General features: G+C 35.9%; 2 protein-coding genes across 6 annotated transcripts in view; one reads left to right on the top strand and one right to left on the bottom strand.

Moving 5' to 3' along the window:
• The window catches only part of LOC121420377, a 31,832-nt gene extending 20,935 nt beyond the window's left edge, over window positions 1-10,897 (bottom strand). For all 5 annotated transcript variants that reach the window (XM_041614987.1, XM_041614992.1, XM_041614999.1 and 2 more), the window contains exons 1-5: window positions 10,688-10,897; window positions 7,564-7,622; window positions 6,058-6,167; window positions 1,004-1,146; window positions 410-584 (exon numbers count right to left, since the gene is read on the bottom strand). In XM_041614987.1, the coding sequence (XP_041470921.1) occupies window positions 410-584; window positions 1,004-1,146; window positions 6,058-6,167; window positions 7,564-7,622; window positions 10,688-10,781 (581 nt within the window). In that variant the 5' untranslated portion in view covers window positions 10,782-10,897. The remainder of the gene's footprint in view (window positions 1-409; window positions 585-1,003; window positions 1,147-6,057; window positions 6,168-7,563; window positions 7,623-10,687) is intronic.
• Window positions 10,898-11,382: 485 nt separating this feature from the next.
• Window positions 11,383-21,563, top strand: LOC121420403 (enoyl-CoA hydratase domain-containing protein 3, mitochondrial-like). Its single transcript, XM_041615024.1, has 9 exons — window positions 11,383-11,483; window positions 14,020-14,162; window positions 15,018-15,153; window positions 16,483-16,588; window positions 17,150-17,234; window positions 18,472-18,581; window positions 19,896-19,954; window positions 20,546-20,652; window positions 21,427-21,563. The coding sequence occupies exons 1-9, from the start codon at window positions 11,400-11,402 to the stop codon at window positions 21,545-21,547; spliced, it is 951 nt and encodes a 316-aa protein (XP_041470958.1). The 5' UTR covers window positions 11,383-11,399; the 3' UTR covers window positions 21,548-21,563.
• Window positions 21,564-22,667: the final 1,104 nt, after the last annotated feature.

Below are 22,667 nucleotides of genomic sequence, written 5' to 3'. Positions count from 1 at the left end.
ATGTATGTCAAAGAAACACTCTCATTCAATACACAGTATATCTGAACCATGGAAGCAAAGAAGAATGCTGAAGTCGTTTAAGCTCAAACGTATCAACTCTGAGATTTTTGCAGAAATTTCAAGTGGAAGTTTGATTCTAGTATAAGTGGTGAAATTCTATGTTCCATTTTTTCGTGATATAAAAAGATTTTGTTCAATACAAAATTCAGATTCAGACATTGTACTATCAAATACATAAAAAAGCATTCAGCAAACTCCCATCTTTGCACATATGACTGCCACCAATCCTTGCAGCATTTAAGAAATTCTTTCCAAATTCATCCCCCGGGTGGAGAGCGGCAAATGTGGATTCATGTTTCATGAGTTTCATGACTACTTTGACCATGAGAACAGTCATTATAATACTCACTGCATGCAGGTCAGACAGACGGCCAGGAGCACAACAAGGACAAAGAGCACGCAGACGATCGGGATCATGATTTTGTCAAGGCCGGTGTCCAGCGCAATGATGCGCTTGTCACCGATGAACACAAGTGCCTGGCCAGTGGCATTGTTGATGTCTGCTGCATTCTCCTCCACAATGGCTACAAAGAGACAAGATATTGATTTTTCGAGAAGAAAAAATTTGATAGTTCAGTTAAATATTTCTGTCTCCATAAACCATAATCAAATAGATTTTAACTTTATACTTCATTTGAAGAAAAAAAAATACAGCTCATACAGTGTAAACATGTTGAAGGTATATGGGCGTACAGTATTGTGACATTGTGGGGTAGGGGTAGCAAAATATTTAAAACCAAATAAAAATATGAAAAAATATTTCAAAAATCAGATATAGAGTCTGCACAATCACATTTGCTATACTGTAAATTATAGTTTTGCTTTAAATATGTAACATAGTGAAGTCAAAATTTAGGCCAGAAATGTAATTTTTTTATGATAGCGGTCTTCAAAATTTACGAAAACAAAACCATCTCAATACTGCAGATAGTAGAGCTCTTACTTGCAACTGTGGCTTTAGGAACGACATACTCCATGGCGGCGTCAGAAGCCCTGTCGGCCTCAGGAATCCTTACGTAAAAGGTCATTTTGATGTCCCCATTGAAATACTCAGGAGAATTTGCAGAGAGTACAACGGTAAAGGGGCTGCAGAAAGATTGAAAAATATATAAGAAAATATGATTTACATATATCATCATTTTACAATGTATGTAACTATATTAAAATCCTGTTGGACTAGGTTGCTGATTAAAAGATAAATTTCATTATTAAGTACAAATTTAGCTTTATGCTTGAGGAAAACATTACTACAAAAAATCTACAAGACAAATGCATTTTCATGGATTTCCTATCAAAGCTATATTCATGTTTAGCAGACAACTATGCATGGCTGATCGCTATAAATTAGCTAGCTTGTATAGGTCTTCATTTCTTAAAGTTATTTTTGAAGTAACACAACTTTGGTGATTCCTTCATCATTTTCTTTGATTAAGGTATCAAACTTTTGAGACATGCTATTTTCTTTTTGACGTCCAGATACTGTAAGCCAAATGATTTCAAAAAATATTCTTTCTTCAGATTGTTTCTACTCACTCATGAGTGAGTAAGTAATCACATAATCATAAAAAGGAGACTTAAAGCATTACACTGATCATTTTATTTGTGACCAATACATTGTAAGTTGGGGGTGTAGTGGTTAAGACTCTAGTCTGTCAATTTGAGAGATTCCCAGCCATGACGTGTTTTCCTTTGATCAGCAAGAAATTTACCCACATTGTGCTGAACTCAACCCAGGTGAGGTAAACAGGTACCTGTGGGAAATGATTCCTAAAAAAGCTGTTAGAACTGGAATCGGTAGACTAGCTTTAGGAAAAATACAATCCTCACAAAGTTTAAAACTATCCTTTCCATTTCAACCATATTCTACATGTTAATAATTATCTTCAAAACAAACAGAGAAACTATAGTTAACAATATACATGTAGTAGCATGCAATACACATATTTGCTAAATGATCAATGTGCAACATGTAGGTAAATAACTTAATTGATGGACTAGCTTAAATGCTACAGCTACATGTACACTGTATATGCACGTCTATAATATTTCACGCTATTAAAAATAAACCTCAAAATCACCATAGAAAATGTTTCAAATGTGATAAAGACAATCAAGAAATAAATTGGAAAAAGAACAATAAACTAAAACTGAATGCTCAATGAATGAGTGCATGTATGAGTATGATTGACGAATATCAAGCATACACAAGCCTTGTAAAGGGCGTCTGTGTACATATATGCACTCTCGATGATTAATCTATCAATAATTAAACACCCCCACACATGCTCACCCAACAGAGTTCTTTCAGCAAAGCATACAATGAATAGAACCATGCTTTTACTGTATCACAATCCAACATTTCATTAATCATGATCAGTGATCAGTATTGTCAATGTTTTACATGCATCTATGCAAATTTCCAACACAAGAATTATGAGTAAAGTCTGAGGATTATTATTTTATTACACATCATGTAGCTCCGTGGAACTCCATGCCTGTACATTGTAAATTTTATTGTATTTTATGAATCATCCAATTTTATTCATTTTATGCATTATAATCCATTTGGGTTTATGTAGAATAAAGTATATACTGACTTTTAGAAGTATCCTTTTGGCCCCGGGGGGGGGGGGGTGGGGGTGGTACTTCCATTGACAAGTGGATACCAGGTGCAACCATGGGTTTCAAAAAGCACCCTAAACAAGTATTTTCCATATTCTGAATATGCATCCCTTAACAAGTATTGGCCCTTTGAAACCTTACCCTTGACAAGTATTCAAAACTAGTACCCTTGATAAGTATTTCCTGAACAAGTACATGACCAGCGATATTTAAATTGTTACGTCACATGTACATGTACCTGAACACGGACTTCGGCTTTACCTTTTTTACATTGGGTTTTGTACCATCCCACCTCCCAAATCGGATTATAAACATGTACATGTACATGTAGTGTTGGGGCAAAAAGTACATCCTTTATATAAAGCATTTCATTCTTTTTTACCCTCGCAAATTTGACCATAACCACGTATGTAGCTTTCCTAGCAAAATATACCCTTTTTTCAGGGTTTTTTTTTTGACACCCTTATAACGTAACATACTTGACGTGCCCAATCTTAAAAAAAAAAATCATTTTATATGCCCCCCCTCCCCGGCTTTTGGCCTACAAATGAATACTGTTTTATTATTTAATTCAACCTCTGAGGTGATGCCTGGGTAATTTGATAGGGGGTGGTGTTGAACTAAAGGTGTTGTCTGCCATTTTCCCCGGGGGGGGGGGGGGCCACTTCCATTCACGAGTGGATACCATGCGCGACCATGGGGTCTGGAAAAGCACCCTAAACACGTAATTTCCATATTCTGAAAATGCACCCCTTAACAAGTATTGGCGTGTGAAACTCTACCTTAAACAAGTATTGGAAACAAAACGATACTCTTGGCAAATACTCCCTGAAATGAACCCCTAAACAAGTACAGGAATGTTTTATTGTTACGGGTCCTTCGGTCGTAGGCTTTATCTTATTTGGTTTAGTACGACCCCACCATCTACACCTCGCGCAAATCGGACTGTGAGCACGAAGTGTTGGGGCAAAAAGGACATCCTTTATAAAACATTTTAATTTTGTTTTATCATCCCGACAATTTCGACCCTAAACACGTAATTTTCCTAGCGAAATAGATACCCTTTTTTCATTATTTTTGTGTTTTTGACACCCTTATCACGTTACGTACGTAACGTGCCCTATCGTGAAAAAGACATCCTTTTTACGTGTTTTTTTGGTCGCGCATGGTATCCACTCGTCAACGTAAGTGGCCCACCCCCCCCCCCCGGCCATTTTCAACACCCAGCCCTCTCAATTCACATTTTTTTCATATCCCCCCTCTTCTTTTTTTTTCTTCATGTTTATTGCACTGAGGGCTTTAACTTCCCACCTTCTGCCTCTCTCTTCCAGCAGCACCTCCTTGTTCATCCTGCTTGACGAGTAGAAAATGTAAATAGTAGTCTATTGTCTATCATTACAATAGACAGTAGCCTACTCACAATGTACATGCAACTCTGTATGCATGCGCTTCATGTAATAATGGAGTGTACAATATACTACCACTTATAACACAAACACAGGGAGATACTATGCTTTGACAAATTATACCATGCTTGAGTGATTCTGGTCCACTGGATGTACAGTATACATCCCTGAGGCTGTTTAATGATCCAATGCACTATAAAAAGTGTCATCTTCAGATGGCAAATACAGGGTGAATAGTTAATCCCTCTTCCTCTTTTACTACTGAACTACATACACATGCAATAAATAGAAGTAGACACACATGTAGGAAATGATATATATATAAAAACATTATTGTTTATCTATCAGGGTAATCCTTTTTTTGTAGATATATACATGTAGCTATCAGTAGTGCAATTGGTACAACATTCTCCTTTTGAGAATTAGGGGAAGGGGGGATACAGCATGAATGAGTGATCTACGTGTAGTACTTGTATGAAGAATACTACTTTTATAAATTTATGAAGATCATACCTGAGATATCAGAAAAAATTAAAAAGAAGTAAATTAAGTACCTGTGGTCTAGAAAAGCCCTCACCTACATGTATTTCACTTATGTGGGCATACCAGCATTTTACCAGATTGGAATTATTACAGCATAGTACATACTGTATAAGTAAACATTACATTAGACAGTTGTCTCACATACAGTGTAGGAGATATTTATAATTTAATTATTTAGTTACTTGTCAGTAGTTATTTATTTGGGCAGGGCATTACACCTTTAAATAAAGGCCTTCATGTAACTCTGATGCCCTTGTGATTTGCATCAATGTCCCTCTTAATGACATTGCATTTCATGAAGTCCTTTTGTAATGTTCCCCATTCTATACTCTTATATAAAAGTACATGAACCCTTCAAAAAGAGTTCTTGTCCTGCTAGAATATCAACTATGAAAGGTAATTTTTCATTTGTATCTCAGATAGATGCCTTGCCATAAAAATAAACAATTCATCAACACAACAAGAACATACAATGTATATATACCGCTCAATTATTATGGAATTACGGTAGTAAACGATCTGAATGACCTAATTGCAGATCCCATATGACCAAATGTATGTATCCAAAGTTGTCAAGACTACATGTAGTTCTAAAATGGATACAATATGGATCAGTCCACTAATTCTTCAAACTTTAAATATAATTGTCATCCAAGTATGTCTGAGTTACCCATTATTCCATTCACATACTATGAGTGAACAAGTCCTCTTCAAGCAAATATCCATACTGTGTAACTTACATGTATTCATCTTTTATTCAAAGCAGCACTCATACAGAAACTATTTTGAGAATATTTGCCCTATCAAATATTCCTCCCACTTCCTGAATTGGTAGACTGTGACCTTCAACTAAACCAAACTATTAAAACACAGCAGAAAAATACCAGTCTTAATTTGGATATATAAACAGAAATACAATTCTCAAATCAAAATGCACTGTCTTAAAACTTTTTTGTAATAATTGAGGCATATTTTTTTTATTTAGGTCACATCTTTATATCAAAAATTTAAGTCACTTTCAATTATCTTTACATACAATTTCTATGATAATCTAGACATAAAGAACAACATATTGGCTTGTAACAAATCCAATCTTTATGTGCATTTAAAGGCAAGATTCACACAAAGCAAACTTTAGATTTGATAATCAATAACAGAATAAAAAGGAAAACAGTATTGTGAAATTGATTAAAACTTGCAAGCAAAATGCCCTTTTTTGTTTTGTTTTTTTTTATCTGGAAACAGTAATAAGCATGATATTGATAGAATACAATGAAGTGTAGCTGATGACATTACACACTCACTTTTCCTGATCTATTTGATGGATGAAATCTCATCTTTCCTTTCCTAATTTCTGGGATTAAATTAATTTTTCATTTCATTCTTCATCAAGACAATACATCTGAACAAGGCTTTTACAACTTACTCATTGTATGCAGATATCTGACAGGAGGCAAAGTTACTTGAATCCATACAATAGTTGTTCACACTTGCAGTTACTGATGATGTAAATCCAACAGTCATGTCCTGGTCCCACTAAAGATTATAAACAACAAAGAATGATTCATATTAAAATGTATGCAAAGCGGAGGGAGGAGGGATAATTGATGCGAGTGTGAGGTGAATCTGGCGGCCCCGATCATAACAGCAGATTTATTACTTCTGACTTTTATTGAATAATAATTTCAAGTTCCCTCTGAAATAAAATAATTTGATACAATTGTATCAAGCAACTTATAAGAAAACAATAGCAGCAACATTCCCAGAAAGTTTGAGTATGCCTTGCCTAACCAGTCATCAAGTATGTACTCACACTGCCAATTAAAGAATCATGGAATATGTGAACCCTAATAACATAACATGTCATGAACAACACACTGGTAAATACAAAGCTAATTTTTTTGTAATCCCAAAACTTTTCATTTTGAATTTTACTTCTCTTTTATGTAACTGAATCAAGTCACTTGTGTGCCATCCATTATACAATTGGGTATCTCTTCAAAGATCAAAGCATCATCCCTTTTTCTACTATTTTCCTTCATATGCATTTCTTAGAAACTGGAAACTGAATCCATAACTGCCAACTCTGGCAAACAAGAAATAGGTACAGATTTCTACGAACTTTCCCCAAATAGGAATAATTCCTCTCCAAGACTACATAAACATTTTCAAAAAATATGAACGTGTAGATTCCATTCTTTTTCCAAAAATAAGAATTATAAATGTGAAGTTTATCCTGACAATATTGGTTTTAATAAAATCAGAAACATTACAAAAAATATTAGAAATGGTCTGATAAAAATTCAAAGAATAAGACAGTTATGATTTTTTTACATTTTATAATTTGTGATGTTATATATGAGCAGCTCTCTAATATATAATGTCATTTCCATATTTATGATTGATAAAAATGGTTCCATTATGGATGGGGATATGAGTTGACGTGCTTGATATGCGCACTGCACTATCACTTTGATTTTTCTTTTTTAGAAAATGGCATTTCTGAGGGTTTATATCACATAATGTATATTATGGAGGAGCTGTCCACCTGTGACGTCATGAAAGCTCAACTTTAGACACTCATATTAAAATCCCTTATTCTATTAAGGATTTTCATAAAACTTTCATAAATAATTTTCTTTTAATTTTTTCCACTTCAATTGAAACCAAAGCTGTCAGGATGAATTTCCATTGTAATATGAACAGTTTGCAGGTACATATATGTGAATTATGAAGAAAAAAAATAAAAGTTCAGACCCACTCAGCAATCTTTCACAATACATTACATTCAACTTTGCACTCGTAGCCAGAACGAAAAAAAATGACTGTAAATCAATTCTTCTGCCTCGGCCAATTGTCCTGGTCCTGAGTATAGAGTCAAGTGTAATTACACTCAAAAGATTGCTGACGGCCATTGTATACCATTACTTACATTATCAATGTCATAGATTTCATCAAATCTGACTTCAAGGGAGTCACTACTAATTTCATCTGATAAATAGAAATTAAAAAAAGTAAAGGAAATCTTTTTAAATTCACACATAAAATCATAATTGAAAACAAATGAGTTTCAAATGTACTTGTTGTTCATTAAGAAGATGAAATAAAGTTCTAAAAAACCAAAAAAAAAACAAAACATAGATCCATATCTGACTATATACCGTTCACCATTTCAATCATTTTGGGGGTTTCCTTCACACAAGCATTTATTTTACCATCTCTTTAATAACCTCTGCAAACATAAGCAATCATACAAAAAACAACTTAGAATCAAGTACTGTACCAAAATTTACCGAGGATAGGACAAACCCGGGGCAAATCCTTTTCCTCTCTAAAATATGCCAAGTCTGTCAGGGGTATATAATTCAAACACATGTAAGAACTTGGTTCATACTTTATTCTAAAATACAGTATATAGTTTAAGACGGAAATGACTTTTTTTAACTTTGTGTCACATCTCTCGCGTGTATTCCCTTTAAATCATTTAAACAGATTGAAAATGTTACAATGAGTAACCCTATATTGCATTCAAAACTGTAATCCATTTATACAATAATCCCTCAGCCAGGGATTCATAACACTGTATCAGCCCAAAGATTGTGCAATTGTTTCACCATGACAAACACCAAGATAGCAGCGCGGCGTCACCATCAGCAAATTTTTCTTGTAGGGACAGTGATTTTACGCGATTGCGGAAAACGGACGGAATTCACAGAAATGGCCTTTTGAAACGGAAAGTGGCATTTCAAACTGAAAATCAAGGAAAACATATTTTTCTTCAGAATACACACAACAGTATCAGAAATAACTACAAAATCTCAACAAAATATGAATATTAAATGGCCAAAACATGATCTCACTTCACTACAATCACGACAATCCACACATCGTGACAGCTCTTCACTCCATCACAGTCGATTGTACCCCTCACCCTGGCTCTTCCCAGCCGCGCCGGCGGGGTACGGTTGATCTGCCATATTGAAAACATTTTTTGTTTTGAATAATATTTCATTTTCTTCCTCTTTCAAATCAATAAGTTTACTATCGCAATTGATATAAATAAAGATTCTTTGCATGTATACAATAAATAAACAATCAATCAAACAAATAAATATATCAATATCAATGAGATTACAAATATTTTTAAAATGATTACAAATGAAGTATAAACTGCCAAATTTGTCTTCTATAACGATGTGAAAGCAGAGGGGAAAACCCATATCAATAAAAGATTTTAAAAAATACTTTTTTTCCCTGAATAGAATAGAAATAATCTCTTTTGAACATATCAATTGTACAAGAATAAAAAAAAGGGTAAAATACTATTTCAAAGGTTGATTAGAGGAAGGTAATTATCCTAAACGTCCCTACACACTCACCTTACCCCAATACCTCCTCCCCCCCCCAATCTCTCTCTCCCCAGACACTCATACAAGCTCACTTCAAACTCAACACCACCCATAGCTCCCCCCCCCCCCCTCTTCCCCGTCAAAAAACTCACACATCCATCTACACACGTACACCCACACACGATGCATCCTGCTCTGGCACAACTATCTGTATTTGAAGAAATAAACAAAACAAAACAGAAACAAAATGAAGCAACCAATACATCCATATAGTATTAAGAAAGGTACATGTATGCATTGATTTGTTCCCATTTCCTTAAGTGCACCCCCGGCTTCCCTTATTTGAACGCTATTTGATATTCCGTATCTCTATACTTTCTGTACGGTTGGCAATATTCCGTTTTCTTGAACTAAAAATAATATACTTAATTAAGAATATAATATAGTTTATTTAAGTTACTCTTGTAATATTTCCAGATATCCCCATGAAAATTGCTTTCCAACTGTCACTGCCAAGTTCATTCAGTTGAAATATTTGACTCATCTCTTCTCATAATCGCCTAACCTCAGGACAATAAAAAAATAAATGTTGGTAAGACTCAACTTCTTTTTTACAAAAGGAACACAAATTATCTGTCTCAAACCCAAATTTAAAAGGTTCCCTTTTCGTGTACACAGCCCATTGTAATTGTTTGTATTGAAATTCTGTGTTTATTGCATAGCAGGGAAAAAATTAATAATTTATTTTCCAGAGCTATTTTGAGCTCACTAGCCCAAATATCCTAATTTGTGTTAAAGTTTACATTGGACCCTATATGAATTTCAGGGGCTCCATTTTAGTTTTCCAGGGCTCTTTAGGGCATTTCGGGGAAAAATCGCCCCGAGCCCCCATGTACTTTTTCCCTGTTGCATAGCATTGCACATTTCAGTTTCAGATATATATATTTTTTTTTAAACAAGTGCACACCTATTTACCAATAATGCACATAGCATTTCCATTTATTTGAAAGCAGGATAAAAGAGCATTGTAGATTAAATGCCTTGCTCACGGGCATAGGTGCCGCGGCCTGGGATCGAACCCAGGACTTTCCATGTATAGTCAGGCGCCTTAGACCACTCGGCCACGGCACCTCCATAACATGTACATGCAGATCGTGTGTTGCTGCTCTCTACATTAGTGTCACAGCACGATCTCGAGATCCAAAATGGCGGATAGAACAAAATTGTTGACTGCTCAAAACGATGTCCAAAAACAACCCCAAAAGTATCTTAAAATTTCATTCAACCGTAATAATGCTTAAAATGTGAAAGGTGAGGATTTATTCATGTTAAATGTGTTTGTCAAAATATTTTGTATACCCGCATAGATCCAATTAGAGCGGATTCTACTGCGTTGTTGGTACAGTGGCAGTACAAATTTTGACCAGCGCAAGTGTTGCGTTTATTAGTGCTACTGAATGGGGAAACGGAATCGTTAATTTTTTATGTACACAAAGTCTATGGGGAAACAGAATTTCCGTTTTCTGACATGCTGAAATTGAATTCAAGATTTTCTGAAACAGAAAAAGCAATTTTTTTACACAAAAAATCACTGTCCCTATTCTTGCGATTCTAAAAAACAAACAAACAAGGCACAGTCAAACCCCATGTGTCTCCAAATTAACCATATTTCCGTTTTCTGACATTTCGTAGAAATAACACACCAACCTTGCAATGTACACAAAGCTACATTAAAAAATGCTCCAAGGATTAGAAAGAGCTGCACAAGCAGCTTTTCACTCAGGTATCCACGCCCTTCCATCGCTTGTTAATGCCGCTCCGCTCTGCTGACCCGAGCTGATTGAGGTACACTGCCGCACTGTTGCTGTATAGGCTCCCGGCTGGCGGCTTCCCTGACCCTGTGTAGTGTGTAACGGTACCGTACTGTAATTGTAAAAAGAGATGAGGGCAAGTCCGGGATAAGAACATTCATAAAGCTAAAAAATAATCACTAATATGATTGATATTATAGCTTGAAGTGTGACTTGACATCTATGATTTCATTAAAAGCTAAATGATTAGAAAAATACAGTTACATTCAACAAAATAACTGAAAATAAGACTTACTTTGATATGTCTATGATGACTTGCGAGGGATAGGATCTCTGTTATGTTGCCAAGCCTTTTATCATTTAGACAAATCCATTTTATGTAGAGGGAAATATTTTATTATTGAGAGGAATAATTCTATAAAAAAAGGTTCATGTTGAATTTATGCAAGAAGTATTACAAAATTGCACTAAAATTGCGCTATAATCATGTAATTAATGGAAATTTTCTTTGAAAGATACAAATTTACTATGGTGATAGAAGGAGATATACCCCCACGTAAATTTATAGTGTGCTTGGCATGTGGGCGTGTCTTCGTGTTAACATCAAAATGGCTGCGCCCATGGCCTCGTATTCTGCGGTAAAACTGGCTCTAAATCCAGTAAAAACATGCCACTTGTGGAACTCTGTATCGGTAATATCTCCCTTTCATATCTCAGTAAAATGAATTCGTATCATTGCCCATGTTTTTTCTACAGGATGCACTGCAGCTGCCCGATCTAGGTTCGCATGACTGATGATCGCTTCCGTTTGTACCCACCATCCTACCCACTCATTCTACCCGACGAGTCGCACTGCACTCCGTAGACTAACTACAGCCCACACACAGCCAGGGCCGATTGCACGAAAGGGTCTTTCCAAGGCCAGGACAGTCTTTCGTGTCGCCCTTCTTTTAATTTATGATATGCTATAAGCGGGTGTTTTTTGAAAGGCAGTGTATACAGCCACACGCGTGTGTCTTTACCATCCAGCCACACGCGTGTGGTTATATCCAGAACACCTATCTGTGGATACCGCCACACGCCGCCAGTAATAACAGTAAAACACGTACCGCGGTATGTAGGTCTGACCGTCTATATCACGATCAAAATAACCTCATTTCTTCATTAAATTCTTACATTCTAAACCCCTTTGATATCCTTAGATCGTTTCAATTTCATTCTCACCGTCTTCTCTTCTCTCCTTGCTTTTCTTGTCTTGTTACAAACGGTCGTCTGTTTAACAGCAAATTCTCTTTTTCTACTTGTGTCGATTCTGGCTTCCTTCACGGTGGCAGACCCATACAGCGTTAGCGCAGCGCAGTAGTAGACACAGTTTGGGTTTCGTACGCGCACATAGCCTAGAGTCAGTAGAGAATCGACACAAGTAGAAAAAGTGTGGAAATTTGCTATTTAATAGGCGGCCTTTTGTAACAAGAAAAGCAAGGAAAGAAGACGGTGAGAATGAAATTGAAACGATTTAAAGAAATCAGAGTGGTTTAGAATGTAAGAATTTAATGAAGAAATGAGGTTATTTTGATCGTGATATAGACGGTCAGACCTACAAACGCGTTTTACTGTTATTACTGGCGGCGTGTGGCGGTATCCACAGATAGGTGTTCTGGATATAACATAGAGTTATATAAACCTAAACACTTATAACCACACGCGTGTGGCTGGATGGTAAAGACACACGCGTGTGGCTGTATACACTGCCTTTTTGAAATTTATGATAAAGAATAAGATTCTTTAGCTTGCTTTTCAATCAAATATTATACAATTTCATGATATAGGCCTATCACATCATTTTATAAAAAAAACATTTTGTATTATTTAACGGACGAATAAAATATGTTTGCAGATGATTTATTTAAAATGCTTTTCACAATCACATGGCGCATCATAAAAGATGGGCGACACGAAAGACGGTCCTTGCAAAGATGCTTTCGTGCAATCAGCCACATACCATAGCTGTACGACCGTCATGACCGTAGGCGTAGCCAACGGCCAGCTAGTCGGTCGGTGTGTTTGCGAAATCGCTCTGACTTAGCGGCTCACAATTTGTGGCAAGATTTGAAGTCAAGACAACACTTTAGTTTAAATGCACCACGCCGACCACGGCCACCCCACTGTTATAAACATTTGTTAAAAACTTGCTTGTGCAGTTAATGAACAATGGAATTTAATTTGTCGAGTCCAGATAAAGTGCCCAAAACAATAGACCAAAAGCTTCGGTCTTTGTTATGTTGGTTGTTCAGCTGAACTCCGTTGGCTTCACTCACCAAATACAGAGACCGAAGTTCTAGCGCGATCTGTACAGGGGACTCAATGGCCATATGTTTATGTACTTAAGATCGGATAAAACGGGGAAGTGAATTTGCGCGACAGCCGAGGTAAATCACTGTTTTTGTTCCTTTTAACTTCATTTTTCTCTGTTTTTTGGCAATTAATGCCAAGAGGGAATATGAATTTGCATTTTGGTAGCGTTTATTTTCAAAAATTTTATTCATTAAAGACAAAAATTGAAGAGCCCCGACGGGGGGATTTTGCATTGCAAGTCCCCTAATGGTGGCTGCACGCTAGCGAGCCGTCTGTGTACGAGGAGAAGTTAAAAAAAAAATGTTAAAAACTCCTCGAAACAGACGGCTGCCAGCTGTCTACCAAAACAAGTGACAAAAGACTGAAAAGTCAAAACAATAATGTATTGTTACTGACACTGTTACTGTTAGTGTTAGACCTTTATTCATTATTGTTAGATGCAATCTAATCGTAGACTGAAGTTTTAAGTTCAATTTCTAGTGAGTTTTGAAGATGATTGTTACCTCAATTCACTCAATATTTTATTTTTTGATTTTGCTTGACAATACCAGTACGACAATAGTAATACACCAGGCGGTGCATGGACTGTACTGTTTCCAGAAGAAGAAGAAGACAATGTATTTCTATGGGAATTGTTTGTATTTAACTGATGTTGCTACACATATTACAATATTATGTAAAAAAAGCCTCATATTTTTATTATTAGATTTGAACAAAAAAAGTCAGCATTTGTCTCTGAGAATTTGACAAGCAAAGGGGACTAGGGCCTACACACTGAGAAATAGAACCCTCTAAAGAGCAAGCAAAGACTGCAGTATTATGATACTGTGAGTGACTATGTTGTTGTTGTTTTTTATTAATAAATCCAAACAGGCAAGAAACGTTCTTCCATCTTTCAACCAGGCAATCTTTCACAATGAGAAGAGGAGATTCTGTGCAGAGAGTAGTCAACCTCTCACCCAGGTCACTCAGGTAGACGGCATCAGGAAGATTACTCTTAGCAATCCTAAAAAGAGGTAAGTGGCAGGTCTTTGGTACTGAGTGGTAGTCAGATTTGGTTTGAGGGGCAGGGGGCTTCCCCCCCCCCCCCGAAAAAACACCCCAAAACAATAATGATGAATAATAATCTTACAACTCATAGATTATGAGTTGTATTATTATTAATTATGATTGTAACAATGGTGATGATGATGATGATGATGATGATAATGATGATGATGGTGGTGGTGGTTGTGGTGGTGGTGATGATTGTGGTGGTGATGATTGCGATGGTGATAGAATGAGAATGATGATGAAATTATGATTTTGCTGCTTCTACTAGTTCTTCTGCTGATGATGATGATGTTCTTGACAAGTATGGTGATAATGATAAAGATGATAATGCTACAATGAGAATTGAATAAGAATAAAACTCTTCCAAGTTCCAACACCGTTTTTCCAATTCCAATTTTCTAATGCACCAGATCAAAAATTCATTGTTTGACCAGTCTATGCAGATCAAAGCAAATATTTGCTTCTCTTCTTTTACTTAACATCACCTTTTGAATATTACAATTCTTTTTAAAATCTGGTCAAACATTGAATTATGATATTAAAAAAAATATCCCTCCATGATGATACACTATATTGTGTATCTTTGTATTGTGTATCACAGAGGAGCTATGTGTACCAGATCAAAATAAATTAATTTTTTTTCCTCGCTTTTTCCACTTTACGACACCTCTTGAATATTACAATTATATTCTTTTCAAAATCTGGTCAAACAATGAATTATGATATTAAAAAAAAATCCCTCTATGATGATAGACTTTATTGTGTATCTTTGTGCCTGAGTCTCCCTTGAATTATAGTTTTGTCATTCTTTACAACAGGAATGCTCTTTCACTTGCCATGCTTAGCAGAGTCACAGAGGAGCTAACTCAAGATGTTGATGATGGCAACCTAAGGGCAATCATCATTGCTTCCCAGGGACCAGTCTATTCAGCAGGTCATGACCTCAGGGAATTGGTGAGTTCAGGGCCTAGTCTTACCTAATGTGGAGCGTTGTGGCCCAGTGGATCAGTCTCCGGACTTTGAAACAGAGGGTCGTGGGTTTGAATCCCAGCCATGGCGTAATTTCCTTCGACAAGAAATTTATCCACATTGTGCTGCACTCAATTCAGGTGAGGTGAATGGGTACCTGGCAGGAATTTGTTCCTTGAAATGCGTGTGCGCTGTAATCTTACTAATTACAGCTGCCAAGCTACAGCTGGGGTAATATTATCCAAGTCCTTTGGAAGCGCATAGAGACATTATTCATGATTATGATATGCGCTATACAAGAACTGTTTATCATTATTATTATTATTACCTAGGAGTTTGATTGATCCAGTCCATCTAAAGTATAGAATTCTTGGCCCGAATTACAAAGGTGATTTTGAAATCCATCAGTTAAACCCATAGTTAATGCAGATTTCATGTATAAATTATGCTTATTTATGTGTACTAAAAATATCCAATACTGATGCACGCTTTTGTCACAGTACACAAAATTGACGCCTGTTGCCATCGTTGAGTACGCTATTTTATATATGAGTCCACTGTTATGAAGCGTGAACTCAGGAATAAAATCATTTGAATAACCATGGTAACAGGTGTCAATTTTGCACACTGTGACCACACTGCGCATCAGTATTGGTAATTTTTTGAGATGCATGGTAAATTAAGCAGAAATTATACTGGTAATCTGCATAAACTATGGGTTCAACCAAGGTTTTCAAAGCCACCTTTGTGAATTAGGGCTCTGATGATGTATGACTTGAATGTCATGCATCACATTATTGATCCTTTGCCGAAGCCAGGCCTAATAGGCGATTCCAAAGTCCTTTCTCAAGATTTACATCATGTTATTAAGCCACTGCTGAAGCTTTAGCTGGGTTTTAAAAGCGATTCCGAAGACCTTACAAAAGTTATATAACATATTATTGACTGTGTGCTCAAGTTTTAGCCTTGCTTTAAAGGCAATTCCCAAGCAATTACGCAAGTTCACATTTATAACCTTGCCAAAGACTTAGCCGGGCTATAGAGATGACTCCCAATCACCAAGTCCTTCAGAGAGGACTCAAAACCAATGGTCCTCTTCTTACTTGTATTCATAGACTCTGATACATCCAACCAATTATTTTTGCCGGGCAATAATATCCAAATCCGTTAGAAGCTACTGGAGATGTTAAATGGTATACGATATTTGATGCACAAGAACTAAATATTACTATCATTATTATTGTAACCCAGGAGAATATTAAAAGTAATCAGTATATTGTGTATTTCTCAAAATCAATGTCTTTCTGTCTACAGACCACCAGGACAGGTCGTGCCTACCATACAGAGGTGTTTAAGAAGTGCTCTGAAATGATGATGCTCATTGAAGATCTTCCTGTGCCTGTCATTGCTCAAGTCAAAGGTATACCACACGAATAGGCCTTTTTACTAGCTATTAAAGTGATTCAAATTTATGCATGTTTCTCTCCTGGTAGCCTACATGTAGTAAAAAAAATTGGTATTTTCACCGAAAGTGAGAAAAAGAATACAACATTAATTGTTGCTATGTCTGGCAAACTTTCAGGATGTCGGAACAACCTTTCTTTAAAGAGCATCCCTAAAATTAAATTGTTATAGTGAATTTTATAGTTACATGTTTATTATTATTATTTTTTCGGGGGGGGGGGGCTTATTGGGCCATCATGCCAGAAGACTTCATGTACCTTCTCTATCCTTTTTGGAGAGGGGAGGGGAGCATTATTCTTGATTGAAGCTTTAATAGGTGCTTATTATTCTAGTAGAAATAGTGTTAGCACAATGACCAATAGTTCACAATCACAAAATCCCACTTTTGAATGCCATAATAAACAATACTTTATACTGCACAATATAGACTAATGAACCCCTATAAGCAACAACTCTGCTTTATTCTGCTTTATTCATATCCAATATATCATTATTTCTTGGTTATGTTTTCTTTTAGGTCTTGCCACTGCAGCTGGATGCCAACTGGTAGCCAGTTGTGACATTGCCGTAGCTGCAGAGACAGCTAGATTTGCTACCCCAGGGTGAGCATCGCAACTATACTGCTATAGGAGACATGCCCCCCCAAAAAAAAAAAAAAGCTAACAACTGGTCGTCCAATAATAATAATAATAATAGATCATTATTATGCTTGAAAAAGCACATTCCAAGCTTTAAAATGATAAAATACTTGTCAAAATTGATCAGCAACCACCCACACAAGTACTGTTTTGAATATAGAAGAAATTCTGTATGAGGAAGCAGGACTTTCCTCATGAGGGAAGCATTTCCTTAACTGTTGTGAGATAAGCCCGAATTGTTATTTTGACTACCAACTTTAACTGATTTTGTATTTTTCTTGTCAGTTTGTTCAATTTTTTGTATTTATTTATTTCATTTCTGTTTTATATAAGTTAATTGTGCGCCTTGAGTGTCATCGACAGATATGTGCGCTATACAAATCTTTAATTATTATTATTATTATTATCTTGAAATAGATGAACTTTATGAAAATAATGGCAATATACCTCTGGTCTAGTCTGCAGGCATAGACTTATATTTGATGCTTCAACCAATAACAGGTCTAGAGTAAAGACTAGACTCCAAAGACTCTATCTGTGTCAAATAGAGCCAGCCACAGAACATAGTGAATCTAGTCTCACTAATTCAGAATCTGCATTATGCACTATGCGATTGCAAAAACCATGGGTCTGTGCCCGCAGACTACCTCTGGTCTGCATCATCCCTCATCCCCCCCTCAAAAAAAAGGCTGTTCTATGAATTGATTGAACTCAGGGCTACAAACGAATTTAGTTTTATGGTTTTAGTATCTTGCAAGCTTGCATTTTATCAACTGGTCACTTTTCAAGATGTGTCCTGAGGAGCTGCCATCAACATTGTTGTCTGACAACTTCCCTTGATTTTGATTGGCTGAGAAACACAGTTGTCATGACTGTTACAGGGGTAATGGCTGGATAAAACAGACATGGGAAGCATTTTGTCAAAGAACTTGTTGAATGTTTGATGACTAAAAAAAATGTTTTTTATCCTAGAGGATCTATTGTCCTCGGCCAATCAAACTCAAAGAATGTTGTCAGAGCCAACAACTTGTAAGACAAATATGTTGATGAATTGCTTTCCTAGCCAGATAAAACATGCACCGGGTCCTTCCATGATAGCTCCTCCAAAGAAAAGTAGAACAAATCTGAATCACCTCCATAAAATAATCACTTTATTCCTCAAAGATTTTTAATAGATCTCTAATTTCATTTCATTATTCAGTATATCAGTAGGTCTGTTTTGTTCCACACCTGCTGTTGCTATGGGCCGAGCAGTCCCTAAGAAGATTGCGATGCAGATGCTCCTTACAGCCGAACCCATCACTGCTGAAGGTGAGTGGAGCATTACTTCAGTTTTGAGAGTAATGATAATACCATGTGAGGAAAAGATTGTCTCCCCAAAAATTCTCAATTTAAGAAACAAATATATGAATGCATAACTATTACATATGGCCAGAAAGAGTATATTCTCAAATAATTTGATACTATATTTATGTGGTATGTGTTAACACGTGGATGACCAGGAGGTATTCTTTGCAGTATGTAAATTTTGATTTGCCCCAAATTAAGGCATGACTGCAATAATGTCAGTGATGTCATAATCCTACAAGGGTTCCATTAAAATCCATTTCAAAACAATTTTTCAGTAATTTACATTATGATTTTTTGATAAATGCATTTTAGTATCCATTTTAAAGTTAAAATCATTGAAAATGGATTAGCAATTATGTTTCCTAACCCATGTAGGATTATGACATTGCCATCTGGATTCATTCATTGCAGTCATGCCTTAATTTGGCTCAAGTCAAAATTCACATCACTGCAAATAATACCTCCTGATTATCGAAGCGTGAAGACATACAACGTAAATGTGGTATCAAATTATTTGGGCGAAGATACTCTTTCCAGCTATTTCTATTGATTATGCATTCATGATACATTTATTCCTTAAATTAGGAATTTGTGAGGTGTGAATTATTTCTTACTCTCATGGTAGTTTAATTCTTTGTGTATATCAATCTTTTTTTATGAAATGGTGATTAGGATCCTAATCGATTGATTGGCTGAATTATCATAATAATAATATAGAGTATTTCTAAAGCGCCAAATCCACATTGATTATGTGCTCAAGGCGCTGAAATATACTTGGTATATCATTATTACCCCGGCTGTAGCTGAGCGGCCATATAGGCGCTAAAGCATTCAAGGAATAAATCCTACCGGGTACCCATTCACCTCACCTGGGTCGAGTGCAGCACAATGTGGATTAATTTCTTGCCGAAGGAAATTACGCCATGGCTGGGATTCGAACCCACGACCCTCTGTTTCAAAGTCCGAAGACTAATCCACTGGGCCACAACGCTCCACATTATGTCATTATTATGTCACATGACCCGTTTGCTAATGACTGGAGCTAGTGGCTAGTACTATCGACCAGTCATGGTTTTGAGATGCGAATGGATAATCAAATAACCGGTTTCCACATCACTATATTATAAAACAAATAATACACATCATTTTGCTCAACAATCCAAATGATTTTAAAGTAGGTACAGTACTTTGTGTGTGTTTTTCTTACTGGTCCTCCTGATGATATGTAATATCTTTATGTTGATCTATTCTATGCTCTTATTTTTTCATTTACAGAGGCTCTGAGACATGGCTTGATCAGCAATGTGGTACCTGAAGAAACAGTGGAAGAAGAAGTAAGAATGTGAATTTCCTCCTCAAGAACTTTTTCAATGCAAAGATTATTCCAAACCTTGAAAATAGATTGGATATTTGCAGGGAAGTTTTGATATTTTTCTAACAGGATATGCAAACTTTACAAAGAGTCAATGATAAACTTGTATAAATCTCCATTGGAAAGCTTATTATAATCATTTCTTATATGAAAATAAAGTATAATGAATTTTTATTTATGATATACATTCCTAGCAGACTACTATGTGTGTGATGACCATTTTACTTTGTTAAAGAAGAGTTCTTGGGTCCTATTCTGTATAGGTGCTGTGGCTGAGTGGATATTAGTCTCCAGACTTTGAACTGCAAGGTCTAGGATTCAAATCCCACCACAGCACGTGTGTCCTTAGGCAAGGCATTTATCTACATTTGCCACTCTCCACCAAGGTGGAGTAAATGGGTTCCAAGTAGGAAGTTTATGTATTTCTTTGAATGTTTGAGTGCCTGATCAGAGTATCCATGCTAAAGCTGGCGTAGAATTATGCACCCATTAAAAATATGTAAAGCACTATATAATGTTGGATATTATTATTATCATCATTATTATATAACAGACTATGAGGATAGCCCAAAAGATATGCGAGTACAGTGGATCTGTCATCTCTCTTGGAAAAGCCTGCTTCAACACACAAATGAAGATGGACAGAAACTCAGCTTATGAGTAAGATACAGTTTTAAATTCGTAATCACAGTTTAATAAAAAAGAGGTTCACTTATTTGTTTTTCACTCAAATTTGTTACAAATATATTTTTTTTTACTCTCTTCTTTAGAAAGAAAATTATTCAATTCAATTCTTTTTTTCCATTTCCATTCAAAACATAATACAAAGTAATACAAAGTTATATAAATCAATTACAATTTTACAGACGAGCATTCTTACTTTGTAAAACAATAAATATGAGTAAAACATATTAAACTTGAAATGAATAATGATGTAAACATTTCCTCTTCAAAATGTTGGCACTTGGCATTTTTGGCATTTTTATATGGAAAGTAAAAAAAATCCAAAACATTGCCAAGACAGTGTAATGATTGATAAGCTACTACTTTTTATTTGGGAATGGCACTGTACTGTCTGTTGTATCAATTTATTTCCAACACTTTTTTTTCCGTCAAATTCTGTTTATATCTTATTCCATTTGGGATATCTAGTATTGTCTCTTGAAGGAGACGTGGTATCTCTATGGGTAACCATTGTGCATGCAAATGATTTTCGCTATATATTGACTGACTTAATGCGTAATGTGGCATTATGCTCAGTGAAACTGGTATATAAAAGACCACAATGTTGGATTTTCAGCCAGTCAGATGTAGGCCTATAGTTATAATTATTAAACATTTAAATTGATAGTGTGAAATATCTCAGTAGTCTCATTTCATTGCTTCTCATAGTTTAACTTAAACTTTTCACATTCTCTTTTTTTTTACCTGCAGCCATGCAAGTGATGTAATGGTGAACAATTTATCTCTGGTGGAAGGGCAGGAGGGAATTGATGCATTCGTCAATAAAAGGTCACCAGTCTGGAAGCATGGCTTTGATAAAGCGCATGATTGAGACATTTCTCCCCTTCTACTTACTAGCTGTCTTTCTCTCTTCTCTCTTTTTTTTCTCTTCTCCCTCCCCCTTTCTCTCTCTCTCTCTCTTTCATTGCCCCTTTCTTTCTTCTTGTATTTCATTCTCTTTCTATGAAAGGTGATTACAAGATAACAGTACCAAGTCTTCCATGAGCACGAATTGTAATATTGTATTTGCACCTCCAACTCATAACTTACCCATTTTAACAAAGATTATTGTTTGTATGCATAGATTTAATTAATCATTAAGACACAATAAGCAATTAAATGGTTATATTTGTCTCAGTCAAATCTCTTGAAAATTTCTTCAATTTACCAAGATTTTACTTTGAAGATTCAAATAACGCATTTTTAATATTCTTGTGTGAAAATTGCGAGCTTGTGCATTTATTTGACTTATGAAAGGCTGAGTTGTGCAGACCGTCACTGCATATTTTTAATTCATAACTTGTCAGGAATTATGAGAAGAAACTTCCCCCCCCCCCCCCCCCCCCGTGACTGATAACTATGATCACCTCTTGGACATTGATAAATTTATTTGCTTTTATTCTTTGGTTTTACTTTTCTCTACAGTGTTTTGATGAAGGTGGTAGGTCTCTATATTTCTTGAAAGTCGGTGATATGCTTTGTCAGTTTTCACCAGTCAAGAAAATTTGGATTTTAAAGTTTTATTAATAGTTTGTACATGTACATGTATGTGAGGAGTAAAGTGTGCTACAAATTTCATCAACCTACTTGTGTTCTGAACAGCAGAGAAAAATAAACATCCAAATAAATGTATTCCAATGAAATTCAATTTGCATAAATTAAAATGCTTGATAAATCATGGGTATCCAAGGATTTCTCTTTAATTTATGTGTGGAACATATATTTGAAGCAAATTCTGACATACCAATGAATTCATTGCATGGATTGATGACTTATTTCTGAAGTTGCGATGTACTTGTTATCCAGACTTGCTAGGTCTCACACCCTAGGCGTGAGATTCCAGCACTTCCAAACTCTTACTCATCCCCCCAAATCTCTTTCTCATGCCTCTATCACAGCCTATCCCCGAGTCAGGGTCCAGTCCCCCCCCTGAAATTTTTGTGACACTGGTC

The sequence above is a fragment of the Lytechinus variegatus genome, chromosome 1, assembly GCF_018143015.1.
Source record: "Lytechinus variegatus isolate NC3 chromosome 1, Lvar_3.0, whole genome shotgun sequence".
NCBI lineage: Eukaryota > Metazoa > Echinodermata > Echinoidea > Temnopleuroida > Toxopneustidae > Lytechinus > Lytechinus variegatus.
Note: the sequence above shows the minus strand (reverse complement) of the source record. Positions and strands in the feature narration are given on the sequence as shown.